The sequence below is a fragment of the Gobius niger genome (assembly GCF_951799975.1).
Source record: "Gobius niger genome assembly, chromosome: 6".
Classification (NCBI taxonomy): Eukaryota; Metazoa; Chordata; class Actinopteri; order Gobiiformes; family Gobiidae; genus Gobius; species Gobius niger.
In genome coordinates, this window is record NC_136857.1 from 24,862,562 (window position 1) to 24,879,794 (window position 17,233).

Genomic DNA, 17,233 nt, shown 5'->3' on the forward strand with positions numbered 1-17,233 from the left:
ATTCCTTTAAAGGTAAAATACGTACTAATTCAGTAAAACTTAAGATTGCAAACGCCCAAACCATGTTTCAATGCCATAACCAAGGCCGAGAGAGTGATCATTTCAATTCATCGACAAACAAAATTGACAAATAAGAATCTTTGAATATGATGCACGACTCCAGCCTAGACTTCTATCAGCCCCATGGTACTTCCCCGCGAATTAACAATTGTCAATCGCCTCACATGTGCACCGCGCGGCTCACCCTCACACCTACTGTCATGGCCGCCTTCCCCCTGCTTTCACATGGCATTGCTTCGGCCCACAGCATCTCGCTGATAGACAGGACGAGCATTGAGCCATCAGCTGTAGGAGTTGGACACCGGCTAATGTATGTGCGCTACATTGCACTGCACATGGGTGGTGTTCTCATGCTATACGCATAATATGTGGGCTCAATGGAGATATCCAGCGGCATGCCTCTAGCCTATAGGCCTACACACATGAAAGGTGTCTTATGTGCCAAGTCTATAGAATGGAGCCACTACGATACAGTATGTAAGGCAGAAGTCATGTGCGGTATTTTATAGCGGAATACCAAGCAATCCTACATGCGGCATGACTTACGGTTGAAGTTGTAGGAGCAGGAGCCAAGACGTGTTACAAATGATGTATGTGCAAACATGGTGGAGAAAATATAGTAAAACTGCACATGGAATAAGTTCACTCATATTTGAATGCCTCTGATCTGCTCTTAAATTGACAGCAAAACGTATTCATATCCTGCAATAAAAAGAACAATTCCATTATGAGGCTAAGGTGTGAAATCTTGAATTCTCCTGAAACATTGCGCCATCTAGTGGTCTGTAAAATGTGTTACAAGTGTGTTTTCTCCCCATATAGAGAATGTCTATATTGTGTACAGTGCACGCGCAAAAATAGTCAGCTATATAAGCAGCTCTTGTTTATTGAGCCAGTCACTTGGGGGACAGTCAGGCATCAGCCAGCTCAGGCAGATTTCACACTGCTATATGTACAGCCTGTTCATTTGTCATAGCTTTAGACAAACTATTTTTGAAAAATAAAACTAAGTAAAAAACAAAATAAAACATGAATTCTATGAGTACATTTCCAGTGTTTTTTTTTTTTTTGAAGGACAGAGGGTGAGGATTCAAGCTCTTGATTGAACCATTTATGTGTAATTTGTTTCTTTTCTAGAAATTATACACATGAGAAATGCATTCAATTGTGCAAGTTTTATTAAGTATTTACAAAATAGGTTCACAAAAAAAGATTTGTTTTAATAATAAGCTAACAAAGAATTAGTCATAGAACTTCTCCAGATGCTCAAAGTTTCTTAATTTATAGCATTCATTATTCATTCACTCCCCACACACAATATGAATTCCCAAACAGAAGTTCTCAACTGGTGAGTCGGGACGTGGACAGAAGGTTGAGAGACATATGGTCAAAGCAAGTATCACATACAGCATTTCTTATTATTAGCGGAAATAAGGTTGTGGCTTGTGACAGGTTGAAGGTGGGTCCCCATATTGGCATCTACAGTATAATAAACTTAAAATCTTATAGGCCAGGGGTCGGCAAGTTTGCGTCACGAAGGGCCAATTTTCATCATAGCCAAAACACCAAGGGCCGAACCTCACTGTTGTAGCCAAAAGTTAAGAACCATTTTCTGCAAACGCCAATGTTTTACATCAGTGGTTCTAAAGTGGTCCGGCTCCGAGAACCGCCATTACCTTAATGACAAAGTGTGACCCAAATAAAAGTGTAATTTGTCATATATCGCATAAAATATTGCATTTACCGCACGTTTTTATTGAACAAGTCGTAGATTTGCTTTGAAGACTGAAAATATGATCAAAACAACCCAATAATACAAATTTCCGTTGTTTCCGTGTAGTTTCCGATTGAAAATATTGAAAGAAAGTTCCCTAGGCTTGCGAGCCACTTTTGAGTCCCCGACCCACCAGTTGAGAATCACTGTTTTACATTATATATATTTTATATATGACCAAGTGGGATGTTTTCCAAAGACATTTAAAAATACGCCATAAAAAGACACTATTTCTCGCATTTTTTGTGTACTTTAACAGGTATTTGCATAATCATATTTCTCAAAATCATATTGGGGGCCAGAGGCTCTGTGCTGGAGGGCCGGATTTGGCCCCCTGGCCTGACGTTGCCTACCCCTGTTATAGGCTATACTCAGATGCATTGTGGGAGTTTTGAACATGAGACTGGCATGCGAAGGCCTGGCTTTGTTCTGTCCATCTGTGTTTGTTGAAATGCAGTTTGAGATTGACCTTTTGGGTGAAGGCTTTGTCACAGATCGGACACCTGAAAGGTTTGGCTCCTGTGTGAGTTCTCTCGTGTATATTGAGGTTAGATTTACGGCTGAAGGTTTTCCCACAGAGTGAACAGCTGTAAGGTTTCTCCCCTGTGTGCGTCGTCATGTGTACATTTAAATTATATCTGCGGGTGAATGTCATTTTACAGACTGAACAGCTGAAGGATCTCTCTCCAGCGTGGCTGTTACAGTGTAGCTGTAAATCCCGCTTTTCCCCAAATCTCTTACGTACAGAGCCCTGGTGCGTAATTCCCTCTAATCCTTCTTCAGTTTGTGCCATGTCTCCATTGCTCACACTCGACTCCAGTTCATATTTGCATTTGGGACCCGAGATTTGTTTGGCTGTGCTTGTGCCTCTGTCTCTGGTCTGGACTTGGTCGGGGAAATCTGCGTCAGCATCTGTGTATTGATATCTCCAGTCCACATCATGCTCAGTCTGTCTCCCAGTCTCTACAGTGGACTCCGGTGCGGCGGACGTTAGCCGCTCTTCCTCTTCTTTCATCCGGGGAGTTCCTATTATTTCCTCCTTCAGACTAGGTCCGACACTTTCTGACATGTCGCCATTTACTCCCTGCAGCGAGACCCTGGGGTGCAGGTCCACGTACAGCTGCTGGTTCCTTTGGTTCTCCTCTTTGCAGCGACACAGTTTCTCCTCATACTGCGCGATCGTGCTTTCAAACAGCGCACATATGTCTTCAGCGATCTCAGCCAGCCGCCCATTCACCAAAGCTCTGAACATGTCAACTTTAGTCATTTTTATTTTACAAACTGTTCTAGCCTTGGCTCCGAGCTAACCAATACGTCTTTGTTGCTTCTTCCTCTTTCCAGCCCCTCCCCCCGCCTGATCATAGAAATAAAAAGGAGAAGCGCCGTTTGATCCTTACGTATAGTTGCAGACGGCATCTCTGGAATCGCCCATATTTGGTCATGTTTAAAAACAGTTAAGGGAGAAAACAATTTTGAAAAAATGTAAACTTTCTCTAATTATTCAAAAACTACTTTAACAAATACTGAATTATGAATATAGTTTCTACTAAATAAAGATAGAAAGACATGGGGAGGAGCAAAGGGGTTCAACAGCCCATAAATACACAAATAACAGAGAATGCTAACTTGATGCAACATGTTAGCATGGGGCTAATGCTAACGTTAGCTAGCGCTTGCTACAACTGCCGTTTTTTCACTTCTACTGAACGATCTGCTGTGAGAAAATATCCATATGGGCCCGATTTACACTTGACTTTATTTGTATGTGATAAATAGGTTCATATTCCACCAGAAAATGGCTAAAAAGAGTGGAAAATTGTATTTCTCTAAAGATTCTATTTTCCCCCTTGGTGAAGCCACGCCCCCTTCTATGACGAGATGCCGTCTGTATCTATGCGGACAGTTAGCAAGCGAGCTAGTCCCAGGCTCTGTTAGCCAGCTCCATTACTTTTCTATAGCCGTTAGCATCAGCCACAAAACATAGCAAAATTATGAACCGTACATATGTTTTCAGCTGTTGTCAACCCATCAACCACATTAAGGTGAGGTAAATGCCTTGTTAGAAATCATTAATGTAAGTACAAACCCTTTTGAGATTATACTGTTGATTCAAATTCCTTCACTCCGGACATTCGGGCACCCCTACAAAATGGCATGACCACAAGTCGGCTGACTCGAAGAGCGACTGACAGGTATGTGTGAGTGAGATGTTTTTTTTTTTGTTTCATTTCAAAATTTTTGGCCAAAACAAAACTTTTGAATAGTAAGTAGAGAGCAAGCAGCTAGGTCAGCCTACTGTTGATAAAATATGAGCTTTCCATTTCTATTGAAAACGGCTAAGATCAATAAAGTATCATCTTTCATTATTTCCAGACCTTCATATGATCCCTGCACTTAAGCATATTTGGATGGATAAGTAAAGTCAAACATAAAAGTTTAAGTTCGTGGCACCAAAGTCTAGGCGACTCCACCGCAGCTGTTTCGATAAACAGCTTCAGGTAGCTAGCAAGCTATCATCAGTTTAAGCAGTGTAAAAGTGAAATAACTCCTGCCCAGATGTGCCACATACTATCAATGTTTACTTCCACGGAAAGGTGCTGGGTTATTCCGTTTATTATGATAGATCCATGGGTTAGTCCTTCTTCTTCTTCTTCTTCTTCTTGTTCTAGGGCGGTTGGCAACCAGCTTAAAGGAGCATTACCACCTCCTACTGTTGGGTGGGTCAGACAGTGAACTTACAAAGTACATCCTTTGTACCTGAACAAAGCAAAAATAAAATACTGGGTTAGTCCTGTTGTGTAGTGATTCTGGCGATGCAGCGTGTGCTTATGTTGTTTTGTTGAGCTGACGGAGATCCTCGCAGCAGCGAGAGAATGGCCCTGAGACGAGCCTTCAGACGGTGCAAGACCGGCTAAACCCACAAAAAATAGTCTTGGTAGTTTGGCATATCTAACCAGTTTAGTAAATTAAAATAACATTTGTTAGGAAATGTTAAGTTTGTGGGACAGTGGTATAAGCAGATTTAACAACTCGGAACCGTGCATTATAACGTCTAATGCATGGCTCCTTGTTGTTTAATCCTTACATGTATCGATTGAAGAAAATAACGTAAGTCATGTTGATGTCAAACTGTTTGTATAGGTCAATTACAGCCTGCTTCAATAAAAACTTCAGAAAATAAAATAATGTTTTAAATGTGGCAAGAATATTGCAAACATATCAAACTGTGATAAGTATCCTTAATCCTTATGATCTTACTTGTATTTGTTGTTATGATGGACTGTCATTATGCCAGTGCCATTACATTACACTGGGCGGCATAATAACATATGCCGGACCAAGATGGCGGCAATGGAACATAGCCACTAAGGACATTTCTGTGATTTCTATGCCCCGACGCTGCCTGTTCCTCTCAAGTTACCGCAGACGCTCAACAAGCCACTCTCCGATTGGTCCGTCCTCCACATCAACAGTCGAGCAGCCAATCAGAGCGCGCGACACTCCCTGGTGCACTGAGGAAGGGGAATAACATACACAACTGTCCACAACCTGCAGGAGAAGATAAAAACAATAATCTTTAATGATACTGATCCAAACGGTAGGTATCAAAACCGTATGGCAGTCACGCGTGTTGTTAATGTTTGCCGTGGTCTTTGCGTGTATCTTTATTAACGTTTAACACGAATTTAGCTCGGGGGTTAGCAACAGGCTAGCAACGTCGATGCTCTTGTAATGCGTTACATCCCCATAAACCAAAAACATGCTTACTCTTTTTGCGCATTCGCGGCTTTAATCCCTTCTTCTGCAGCTCGCCCTGTCCATTGTAAGTGCGGACATGGTGTAAAAAGCGCACAGTGACCTTATCTCGGTGCTAGCAGTCCCGTAGCCAAACAGTGAAGTGGCGACGTGTTGTACATTCAGTAGGCAATGGTGCAAGGACGGGGAGCGTCATCAGCAGGTGAAGAGCAATGCATTTGAACGCACCAAAACTGGAATATCGCCATTTATACCAATTCAAATCGAGTCAAAATTTGATATAAAGGCACATCGGATGATTTGGTAAAATAATTGCCATTATGTGAAAATACTCATTAAAAGTATGCGGCGTAATTGGGGTTTATCTGAGGTCGGATAAATCATTGTGTAGGCCTGATCGTCTTTCTTTTTGCGTTTTTGGCAGAACGCTATAGCTTGTTTATGATGCTTTCAGCAAAGAATATCGCGGTTTTGGCTCTAATCGTTCACACATTAACTGCAGTGTGTTGTCTGTTATTTACGCTTTGCAAGATGGTTACAGGTGTATGCAAATTGTGTCAAGGAAAAGGTTGTGTGAAACATGACAGAATAAGTAAGACCATCCTAAAAAATGGGTCTCATGCTTTAAAGATTGAACACCGTTTATTGTAATATCATCAGTGTTTTTTGTAGCTAATGTAAAAGAGCTTGTCTTTTCGGTGTAGGCTGTGGTTTTTGAAAAATGAGCTAGTTTTGTCCCTTTTTCTTACAGACATGCTTTGGATGTGACAATATATCCTGTGTCAGATCTACTTTGAAGATTACCATGGTAAGTTTGTATTATAAAAGAATCTTATCATGCACCTGATTAATTCAAGGTAATCCAGTGATCCTTATAGTTTTACACTGCAAAAGTATAAAAATAGAAGTCCTGTCTGGACATTTTACAAAACATGAGTACAACACAGTTTAAGTCTTAATAGCTGAGTATTTGCACTGAGTACAGAGCAAAGATTCATAAAGGAAATGATTGTGTGAGTATTGTATTTTTGACACTTTCACTTGGTATTTTGACTATGTTGTGACCTGGCATGGCAAGTTACTTTTGTTTTTTATTGAATTGTTTCCGTGGGAGTGGTGTTGTTATAAGCCTATTCTTTCTTTCTTTCTTTCTTTCTTTCTTTCTTTCTTTCTTTCTTTCTGTCTGTCTGTCTGTCTGTCTGTCTGTCTGTCTGTCTGTCTGTCTGTCTGTCTGTCTGTCTGTCTGTCTGTCTGTCTGTCTGTCTGTCTGTCTGTCTGTCTGTCTGTCTGTCTGTCTGTCTGTCTGTCTGTCTGTCTGTCTGTCTGTCTGTCTGTCTGTCTGTCTTTCTTTCTTTCTTTCTTTCTTTCTTTTACTTTCTTGTACTTTCTTTCTTTCTTTCTTTCTTTTTTACTTTCTTTTACTTTCTTTCTTTCTTTCTTTTACTTTCTTTCTTTCTTTCTTTCTCTTACTTTCTTTCTTTCTTTTCTTTCTTTCTCTTTCTTTCTTTCTTTCTTTCTTTCTGTCTTTTCTTTCTTTCTCTTACTTTCTTTCTTTCTTTCTTTCTTTCTCTTTCTTTCTTTCTGTCTTTTCTTTCTTTCTCTTACTTTCTTTCTTTCTTTCTGTCTTTCTGTCTTTCTTTTCTTTCTTTCTTTCTTTCTCTTACTTTCTTTCTTTCTTTTCTTTCTTTCTTTTCTTTCTTTCTCTTACTTTCTTTCTTTCTTTTCTTTCTTTCTTTTCTTTCTTTTCTTTCTTTCTTTTCTTTCTTTCTCTTTCTTTCTTTCTTTCTTTCTTTCTGTCTTTTCTTTCTTTCTCTTACTTTCTTTCTTTCTTTCTTTCTCTTTCTTTCTTTCTTTCTGTCTTTTCTTTCTTTCTCTTACTTTCTTTCTTTCTTTCTGTCTTTTCTTTCTTTCTTTCTTTTTCTTTAATGGCTACACTAATGCGGTAAATAAAAAAGTAAAATACAATTATTAATAGATTAATATAAATAAATACATGTGTACTATATGTTTATGAAATTATCATTACTTGTATTTATTAACAGCAATTAACTTCAATGTATGATACTGTGCGTTGCATTTTTGTTTTGTGCATTGTGGTGACAACTGACTTCCTGTTCTTTTCCTTTGCAGGTGTGACTTAACGGACGTAAACTATGGCCCACTTCCACTCCTACGTATCGCAGTACAGAGACATCAAGGACACCCGAGAGGATGACAGTTACCAGGAACCAGACTCAACTAAACCAGACGTCAAAGATACAAAACCCCAACAGGACTGCTTCCCCTGTCCGCACTGTGAGAGGCGCTTCACCTGCAAACAAGGACTGGAGCGCCACATGCACATCCATAACAAGAAACAGACGGTAGAGGGCGCTGTTCAGCCCGACTCTTCATGTCAAGCTGTTATGCAGACCATGGAAGGGCATCATCCTTGTGACTACTGCACCAAAGTCTTCAACTCAGTCATTAATAGACAGAGACATGAGCGACGATTCCATGGAGCGCAGTCAGAAGTTACTCAAGATGAAAATCCACCTGCTGAAACAAATGCAAGCTCTCAACAAGAACTTGAAACGGGACAAGTCGGGCAGTACGTGCTGGACATTTCGAGTAATATTTCAGAGAACTTGAGTTTTTTCATCGACGGGAAGCTCGTATCGGCAAGTACAGTGCACGAGACGGCAGAGGCGTCGGCACTAGTTAGCATAGATGCTCTCATTTTGAATCCTATCCAAGCTGATGACAAGGAGCCTGAGCTGATTACAGCGCGGTTTAAGAGGCGAACCAGCACACCCCAACAGAATGAAGAAACGCCTGACTTTGTAGAATGTAATTTAAATGTTGAACCAATAGAAAACCACAATTATGCATGTGTCGAACAAGCAAACAGTGAAGCAGCAGAACCAGTCAAAGCTATGAAGGAGCAGGCAAAAGAAAAAGATAAGCCTTTAGTGATTGGTGGCAACTCTTGCAACCAGAAACCACTCGACTTGTCCAATACGGTGAAGAGCAGTGAAGATGTGGCCCTAGCTAACGCCGTGCTAGATTTAAGCGTGCAAAAGAAGAGCCCAGAGGATTGTGAGCAGGCAACATCTGCGATTGCAAATGCGAATGACTCAACGGAGAACACGGAAGAACTAAACACAAACGTGGCTCCTATAGTGACGGACTTCGCCATCGTAAGCGGTTCGGATCTCGTTACCCCAATAGATCAAGTCACAGAGGGGATTGTGTACGGACTTATTCCCAGTAATGGTTTGAGCACATCTCCCACTTCTCTTGCTCCAGTAACATTGCAGCCAGCTTCACCTTGCGCCATTGCTTTCGCTTCACCCGCTCCGCACGCTGTTCTACCCACAAGCCCTTCTTTAATAACTGTACTAGCCCCACCAGCTCTCCCTGCCCAGTCGAGCCAACCAATCCAAGTCCTAGCTCCAAGTTTATCCCCAGAACCTTTGGTTATTTGCACTGATAATGGTTTAAACGCTGATTTAACAAGCGCAATCACGGCTGCGAATTCGGCCAACCTTGTCGCGCTAACACAACCGATGGACTCAACTTTGAACATACCTGGACACGTCTTCATAGCCGATCCCATCACTCTGAATCCACCTCTTGTTGAGTCTGCTCCTGTTGCTGTAAATGATCTGAATTCGTTCAACCTTGCCAGCAACACGGTGCTTATTGAGTGCACGATATCATTAGAAGGAGCTGGAAATGTTGTCCCTGCTGCCATAGCGCTACAAGATAATCAAATGGAACAGCCTTCGCAAGTGCTTGTAAACCACATCGAGCAACAGCAAATCGTATCAGTGCCCTCGATGCACAATCTGGATTCTTCTATTGTTGTGTCATCAGATGATGAATCGGTTATGCCTTCTGCTCTGACAGCAGCAGAAAGTCCTGCTGCTACAGGAGACGGCAGTGTTGCAGAGCCAACTGTTACAAAAGATGACCAAGAATCTGACAAAACTATTTCTGACCTGGAAATATCATCAGACAATGCAGAAAAGGCAGAACAGGAGGAAAAGGAGGAAGATTCGAATGACTCCCAACAGCAAACATTCATCAAAAATTTTACATGCAATGTGTGTGACACACTGTTCCACTCAATGAAGGCGCTGGGGCAACATGTACCAGACCACGCTGAAAAATGGCCGTACAAATGCGAATTCTGCCTGCTACTCTTTGAAAAAACAGCAGACTTGATTGAACATCGGTCAAGCCTACACGGTGTAGCCAAGACGTACATATGCAGCGCTTGTACTAAAGAGTTTGTCTACCTTTGCAATCTGAAACATCACCAAGAAGAGTGTCATCCCGGCCAGCAGTGCACTCATACAGAGGAGGAGAAGGGAAAACTTAGACCGCCAAATTACAACAATATTTCAAAAGCCATTAGTCAGGAGGAAAATAAACCGATCAAGAAGGAAGAATCTGAGGTTGCTACGGATGTATTGTTCACAACTTTGAAAATCATGGCATCCGATTGCGGAAAGGTCAAAGGGTCTGATGTACGAATGGGCTTAAATCAGCACTATCCGAGCTTCAAGCCCCCGCCGTTTCCCTACCACAACCGCTCACCGGCCGCGTCGCTAGCCTCGGCTACCAACTTCACCACTCACAACATCCCTCAGACTTTCAGCACGGCCATACGCTGCACCAAGTGTGGGAAAAGCTTCGACAACATGCCCGAGTTGCACAAGCATATACTGGCATGTGCAAACGCAAGCGACAAGAGGCGGTATACTCCCAAAAGGAATCCTATCCCGCTAAGGCACTTTGCGAAGGGGCAAAACGGAGTGCTGTCGACCACCAACACGACCAATGGATTGAATACGGAAAAGCTGAACCAAGAAGCGAAGTTGAAGCTGCTTACCAAACGGCAGAAGAAGTTGGCGCAGAAGCAAGGGAAGCCGATGTCTCTCTCAAGCGCAAGTGCCATGGAGATGTTCGTGTGTCCGCATTGCAAGAGAGAGTTCACGATGCGACGCAGCAGGACGAAACATATGGCTGTTTGCCCGAAGAAACCAGCTGAAGTCAAGAAAAGGAGGGATGGAATTGCTAATGAAAACAACAGCTACCGGCTCAAAGGGAATGACAAGAACAAACTAGAATCGTCGGCGCATCATAAGACTAGACTACAGACCGGGAGTGTAAAGAGGTCGGCGGTGGAGACTATTTTCACTAGCAAACGGAGTAAACTCATCATTAAGGAAGGCACGGAGGCTGCTCAAGAGATCGAACTGCCGATTGTACGCACTTTCAACCCGGCCATGCGACAGTACAGCCGGATGCATCACAGCATTAAAGAAATCCCCATAAAGATCACTATCGTCAAACCTCAGCAGGCTGAACAGAAGAGCGAGCCGCCTTATGTCAAGGGACAGGAGGCTCCGGCCAGTTCAGACCAGACCGCTGCTGTGTGAAGATGTCTAAGAACCAGGTTTGTAAATGTCATTTTCTTTCTTTTGTTTTATGTACAGCCAGGAATCCTTGTTGTATAAAACCTCGCCACCCGGTAGTTTAAATAAGAATCACTATAATCTTCTAGAATAAGTTGTGTGGACTTAACAGACTTACTGTAAAACACGGAACTTCACAACCTTATGGCACGATCAGGTGGGGAGCTAGTGTTTGGGTGGAGAATAAGACGGACTGAATGTGGTTAAGGAGCATCTAACACTTTTTGTATGAATGACCTTATCTATATTTTGGTTTCACATTAGTTTACAGTACCCAGGTGCCTGTGCCAGGTCTATCATCCGCTATATGAGTGTCTCCATCTAGAGGGAGTGAAGCCTTTCATGTTCCAGGTTGAGTCCTGGCAGGGTTGCTTTCCGATTCGACTTGCCTCAGTTGTGGAACGTGTCCTGCTTTTTATCCCTTACAGTGATGTATTGCATCTTCGAAACGTAATCACAAATGTTTTAATTGCCATTCCTGTTCTTTTATCTCCTGCAGGCCGCCTCTGTATAAAGCTGCTAATTAGCCGCGCATCTCCAGCGATTCTAAAGGGAGTTCATGAACTTTTTATCGAGCACATTTAGCTGTAAATTGAAGGAGGACGCTGACTAAGGCCGCTGCTGTGAGTGGATTAGCGATCTGACTGCAACAGGACTGCACACGGTAGATTCGCTCCTCATTTGTGCCCGAGCCTGGATTTGCACTTTGAAGTTAATCAGACTTCTCCACATTGCGGGATGGAGGGAGGCACTCGCTACAAAGTCTGTGCCGTTTCTAAACTCCTGGGTTATTTTGGGAGACGGCACAGGGCAATCATTTTTTAGCATGAATTTGCACTTCTTTTTTTTCTCTCTTTTCTGTGTTGTTTTTGTGGCCTTTTTTTTGTTTCTGCTCTTACTGCATGCGCTTTGTTTGTGAAGATGAATTCACCTTTATTGTTTTGTCCAATAGCTTGAGATTTGGCCTTAAACAAGACTCAATGGTTTAGTTGTCATAAACTGATATTATTAGGGCTCTGGGTTTCTTGGATGTTTCTAGAAAACACACCTCTGTAAAGCACTTTCCAGCACAGTAAAATAGTTTTGCAATAAGACTGAAATGGCTCGGTACCTAAAAGTGTCATTTCATGGTAATTATGCATGGTAATACACCTGTCATGCTAATTTATTTTATGGTAATATGATTAATTCAAACCCAATATCTTACCATGACCCAGTATACAGTAAATTACAAGGAAACATAGTTACAAAAATGGAAACAGTTAAACACATTATACGCTTTTGTTACTTTTAACATAACAACAATTTTTCATCTTATTCGATGTTATTACTGTGCTGCAAAGTCCTGTTCGGCCAATTTGTTGTCTAAAATAGCGAGCGAAATACATATACTCTATCAGCACCATGGTCCATCATGATGGTTATGGCACTATCGCTTGGACAAAATGCCTGCTTGTAATGCTGGTCAGACAGTGTGGCACAAACTGATAAAAAGTGACGTCAATTCTCCCTTTTTGTCATCCAACGTAGTCTACGGTAATTATTAAGCTCGAAAATAAATCCTGTTGATAATATATTGTGCAATTAGCCAGGACCTTGGAAGACAAAGGACGTTCATGCCTGCAAAGAATATCATTAAGTATGATCACACTGAATGTACTATTTGGCTGAAATATTGTTGCCTTTATCAAAAAAGTGAATATGTATTTCCATAAAAGGCTTTAAAGTGATGAAGTTTGAAATGTGCCAACAACTAAAATACTAACAGGTGTGCTAACTCTTACCCGTATCGTGTTTGTACCTTGTAATTCAGTTATGCTAATACTAATGGTACCTCAAATGCATAAATAATGAATATTCTATGACTTTAAAGCCACACTGCGTGTTTCACGCTATGAATAAAAAACAACCGTTTATGTCATTACGGGGGATGAAAGATGTGTCACAACATGTGTTTCTTTGCTGTGAGCGGGCTCACCTCACCTTAGTACATAGCCTTGTTTGTTGGGGGCGGGACATGACCACTTGGTCTCCATGGAGATACTGCTGCTTTGCTTTGCCAACATGTCCAACATATATGTAAGCTGGAATCTTCCGCAGTGTGGCTTTAAGTAGAGTTTGTTGCCCGTTATCCAAGCAGGCAGTGTATGGACATTTATTAACCTGAATACATTTAGTCAAAGCAGTTGCAAAATGATAAACTATTACAGAGAATATTGCGTTGATAATATATTGCTTTTGAGCACTTGATATGTTTTGTTTTTTTTTGTCTAATTTTTTCGTGACGTAAAAAACTCAAAATGTGACCTGTACCTCTCGAAACGGACTTACGAACTGGAATATTGTTTTTTGTTTTCGTAATGAATGATTTTCAGTGACTTCTTTGTGTGATTTCCGCTTCCACAATCTAACTGAAGACATCTGCTAAACAGGGTAAAGCAAAAATGTGCTATATTCATTTGTGCTAATGAAACGTTCTTGACTGTGAGAGTCAATGGGAATTATTTGTTTAAAATTGTTGTTAATTTTTGCCTTTTTGTGCCGCTGCGGATGTACAGGTCGGTGGACAGATGTATTTAACTGTGAAAAAGTGCTTGTAGCATTTCAACAGTGTACAATTGTCATGTATATTTATTATGGAGACTAATTTAAAATCCTATATCAAAATCTCAAAATGGTTCCTCTGTATGATTTGCACTAAAGTTTTTTCAAGCGAGTATTCATTAAATGGAGAATGTCAATGCTGAATATGAAAATTCTGGCTATTTTGATTATCTTTATTATTGACAGTGACTTATAAAGAATGACCAGTAGATGGCACACTTCCCACATACAAAACATTGGAGTTGAAGTTGGATCAACTCAGCATTTGTCTCAAATTTATATTCGTGTGTAATACAAATGTGGGATCATTCAACATTTCTAAATGTAATAGAAATGTCTGCATTGGAATTGGAAGTTTGAAGAACTTTAGTTTGTAAGTAAATAACGTGAATAATATATATATTCTACAAAATTGAGCTCGATCTGAAGTCTGGGATCCATAGGGGATATGTCTCTCTCTGATGTCAGAATAACCTCCACCGTCTCGTGTGGATGAGCAGGAGCAGTGACCCAGACTTTGGTTTGTGGATAAACTATGCCATTACATCAACAGACCATTACAACAACAACCAGATCACTGCGTTATTTCCTTTCTTTTATCAGGAAAAACAGTAAGAACAAATTTGCATTTACATTATTGGCCTGAAAGTGCTTGGAATGCAGGACAGGGAAGGGGATATAAAACAATTACAACAAATATACATTAAAAAAAAAGTTATATATATAGAATTAAAATGACACTTATTAAAGATTTGCATGAGTTATTAAAATGTAGAGTGAGATAGAGGGAGCTTGTGATGATCTCTTAATGCAACACTGAACAAAATTCTGTTACTAAAAAAAGTAAAGATAAATTAACCAATAAATGGAACCAGCCTTAATTTTATTCTCACTTGTCATTCTATACAAATTTTGGTCATGACATAGCGAGGAAACCAAAAGCCCAAAATGCAACAATTATGTGACTGAAATGATCATCAAAAATCCTCAAGATTTATCAAATTGTAAAACACAAAATGGTCATGGATTCAGCTACGAACTTCAGTCGCCTGAACATTACTGGTTTGAAAATGAAAGACGTGGCCATAAAAGTCATGTAAAATTCAACACTGAACTAAACTGGAGCAACATAATGATTAGAGCCCTGTTTCTATGGCAACGGGTTAATGCAAAAGTGACCAAGGACGACCAATTTTCCCCCCGCATTATGAGAGCTTTTGACCAAATTACGTTTTTGAATGAAACCAAGGATTTTAATTGTGTTCACTTTAATTTTAGCTCCACGGCCTTTGCAAATATGAAAAAAAGAACACTTAAAATGTTCCTTGTATCAGTAGGTGCTCATTGTATCGTTGGTTAGCATTTACCTGTACACTAATATCTGCTCTGAACTTGATTAATAGACAGTGAGACAGTGGGAGCAGAATCACAAACCATGTTAATGCCGTTTTCATTCTGAATTATTATGACAATTCTGATGTTAAGGAAGTTGCCTAGTGAAAAACGTGATGCCTGAGCTGTGAGACCCAGCACAAATTTATTCAACTGGACTCCAAACTGGATTTTTGTAAAAGAGGCTTATATGGATTCAGAAAATAACCTCTTTGCTTAAGGGGCAGTTGGATCATTAACTCACCATTGGCTATCTGATTCTGCAGATGGGGATATCTGCAGGTTAAACTTTGGAACTTTCGGTATAATGCAGTACAAAGATGGCAAAACTTTCTTTACCTTCAGGCGGTTCCCTCTTGAGTAGCGAGTCCTCTGAGACTACGACTTTTTCATTGTGCTCGTCTATTTTGAGATCAGTCTCGTATTGCACTGCGGCTGCTCCCGACGTTTTCCTACTTAACCAGTCGCACCAATATTTCACCTGCAATGGCACCTGTTTTGCCACTGCCATTGATGTCCAATGTAACCTGGGCAAAACATACGAACATGTTATCTGTGAAAGGCCAAGCAAATAAACACTGAGATAACTGAACACAGATCTAGCATAAGACACTCCAGTTTTGAAAAGCCATCATTACTAGATAAACACACGCTTGAATGACAGTTTTAGGAAATGCTTTAGAGTTGATCTGTAAAGAGACAAGTAAAAGTAAATAAGTCCTAATCTCATGATGCGTTCCAGGCTACTGGCAAAAAGGCCTTGGAACACCGCACAGTCATAATTACAACTTGGTGGGCAGAGACAGAAACGAGCTGAACAAAGGACAATATAGAACGGAAATGCATCGACTTTATTGCACAAACCCCAATATTGCACATGCCCTGACAGACCTGCTATTGCACTGACCCACATTGCATAACTCTATGTTGCACTGACCCTCATTACACTGACCCCTATTGCACAACCTATGTTATACTGACTCTTATTGCACAACCTGTGTTACACTGATAATTGTGTCCCTTTTTGTAATGCACTAACTCTGTTTCACGCCTGATATATTATCATGAGTAACTAAACACATGTTTGTGTCTCCCTTAGCTACACTTTTACATGACTCCTAAAGGTTGGGAGACTTCACCCTCACTGACAGTGGAATACTATTCCAGAAGCTCACTCCCTGACATGATAGAACATTCTGTGAAAAGGTGGTCCGCTTAAATGCCAATTCACCATCATCTCTTACAGTGGCTCGAGTCACTCAAGACCCTGCTAGACTTTTGTTACAACAAAGATTGAACCTTTGTCATTGATCACAGCCTTCAATGCGACGTCTTTTTGTAAGTTTTGAATTATATCTGCTGTGGAGAAACAGAAATCACAGGCGTTAGCTATCTGAGCCATATGCATATTTCTGTTTTCACGAACGGCTTGTCGAACCTGTTTGAATTGAACATACAGTATGTCCAGACAAAAGGAGGGTGAAGCCAGAGCCTATATTAAATATGAGGTATGACCTGACATTTCATGGCATTTCGATTATTTCTGTGGATCTCTAATATATATATATAAGATTATAAGATGCTGTTTAGTGTCACAAAGTATCACAAAAAGTAGAAACTTTGCTGATTTAGCATTTAGCTCAGAGGCCACTTTTCTCTGCAAAATCTCTAAAGGCATGCCTATGTGGTCGATGGGTTGATAACAGCTGAAAACATCTGGATTGTTCATAATTTGGGATGCTTGACGGCTTTATGACAACGGCTAGGAGAAAAAAACTTTGCACAGACTAACGAACTCGAAAGTTTCCCGGACTAGCCGACTTGTCTTTCTTTCATTTCTATGTGAGGAAATGTTCTGCTAGCATTTCTTGAGCCACCTTTTATGGTGGCTAATGATGCCATCAGATAATTCCTCAGTAGTAAATGAATCCATTACTAGTTGCCTGGAATGCAGCCCAAAAGTCTTTTTATTGTTGTTTTAAACTTCGCTTGATCCCATTATGTTCGACAAGGGAAGAATGCTCAGGGTAACAAGACTGAAGTGCACCTGACAGGAGTTACATTGTGATGGATAGACTAGTGTAAAGCTGCAGCTCAGGTTTGTTCACTTCGGAGTTCCCAAATGAGTTACAGGGCAAACAGGTCATTTACGGAGGACTCACTCAATGCTCCAAACTGTGTG

The 17,233-nt window shown here is 40.8% G+C and overlaps 1 protein-coding gene across 2 annotated transcripts; it reads left to right on the forward strand.

The window, feature by feature from the left end:
- Positions 1–5,342: 5,342 nt before the first annotated feature.
- prdm2a (PR domain containing 2, with ZNF domain a) lies at positions 5,343–12,424 on the forward strand. Of its 2 annotated transcripts, none has more exons than XM_079559163.1 (4): positions 5,343–5,432; positions 6,342–6,398; positions 7,721–11,036; positions 11,555–12,424. In XM_079559163.1, the coding sequence occupies exon 3, from the start codon at positions 7,744–7,746 to the stop codon at positions 11,017–11,019; it is 3,276 nt and encodes a 1,091-aa protein (XP_079415289.1). In that variant the 5' UTR covers positions 5,343–5,432; positions 6,342–6,398; positions 7,721–7,743; the 3' UTR covers positions 11,020–11,036; positions 11,555–12,424. The 2 variants fall into 2 exon arrangements, with proteins under 2 accessions (XP_079415289.1, XP_079415290.1); XM_079559164.1 differs by lacking the exon at positions 5,343–5,432 and adding an exon at positions 5,765–5,792.
- The last annotated feature ends 4,809 nt before the right edge of the window (positions 12,425–17,233 follow it).

Excerpts from the sequence above, each read along its gene's own strand:
- prdm2a (XM_079559163.1), top strand. The coding sequence starts at position 7,744 with ATGGCCCACTTCCACTCCTACGTATCGCAGTACAGAGACATCAAGGAC.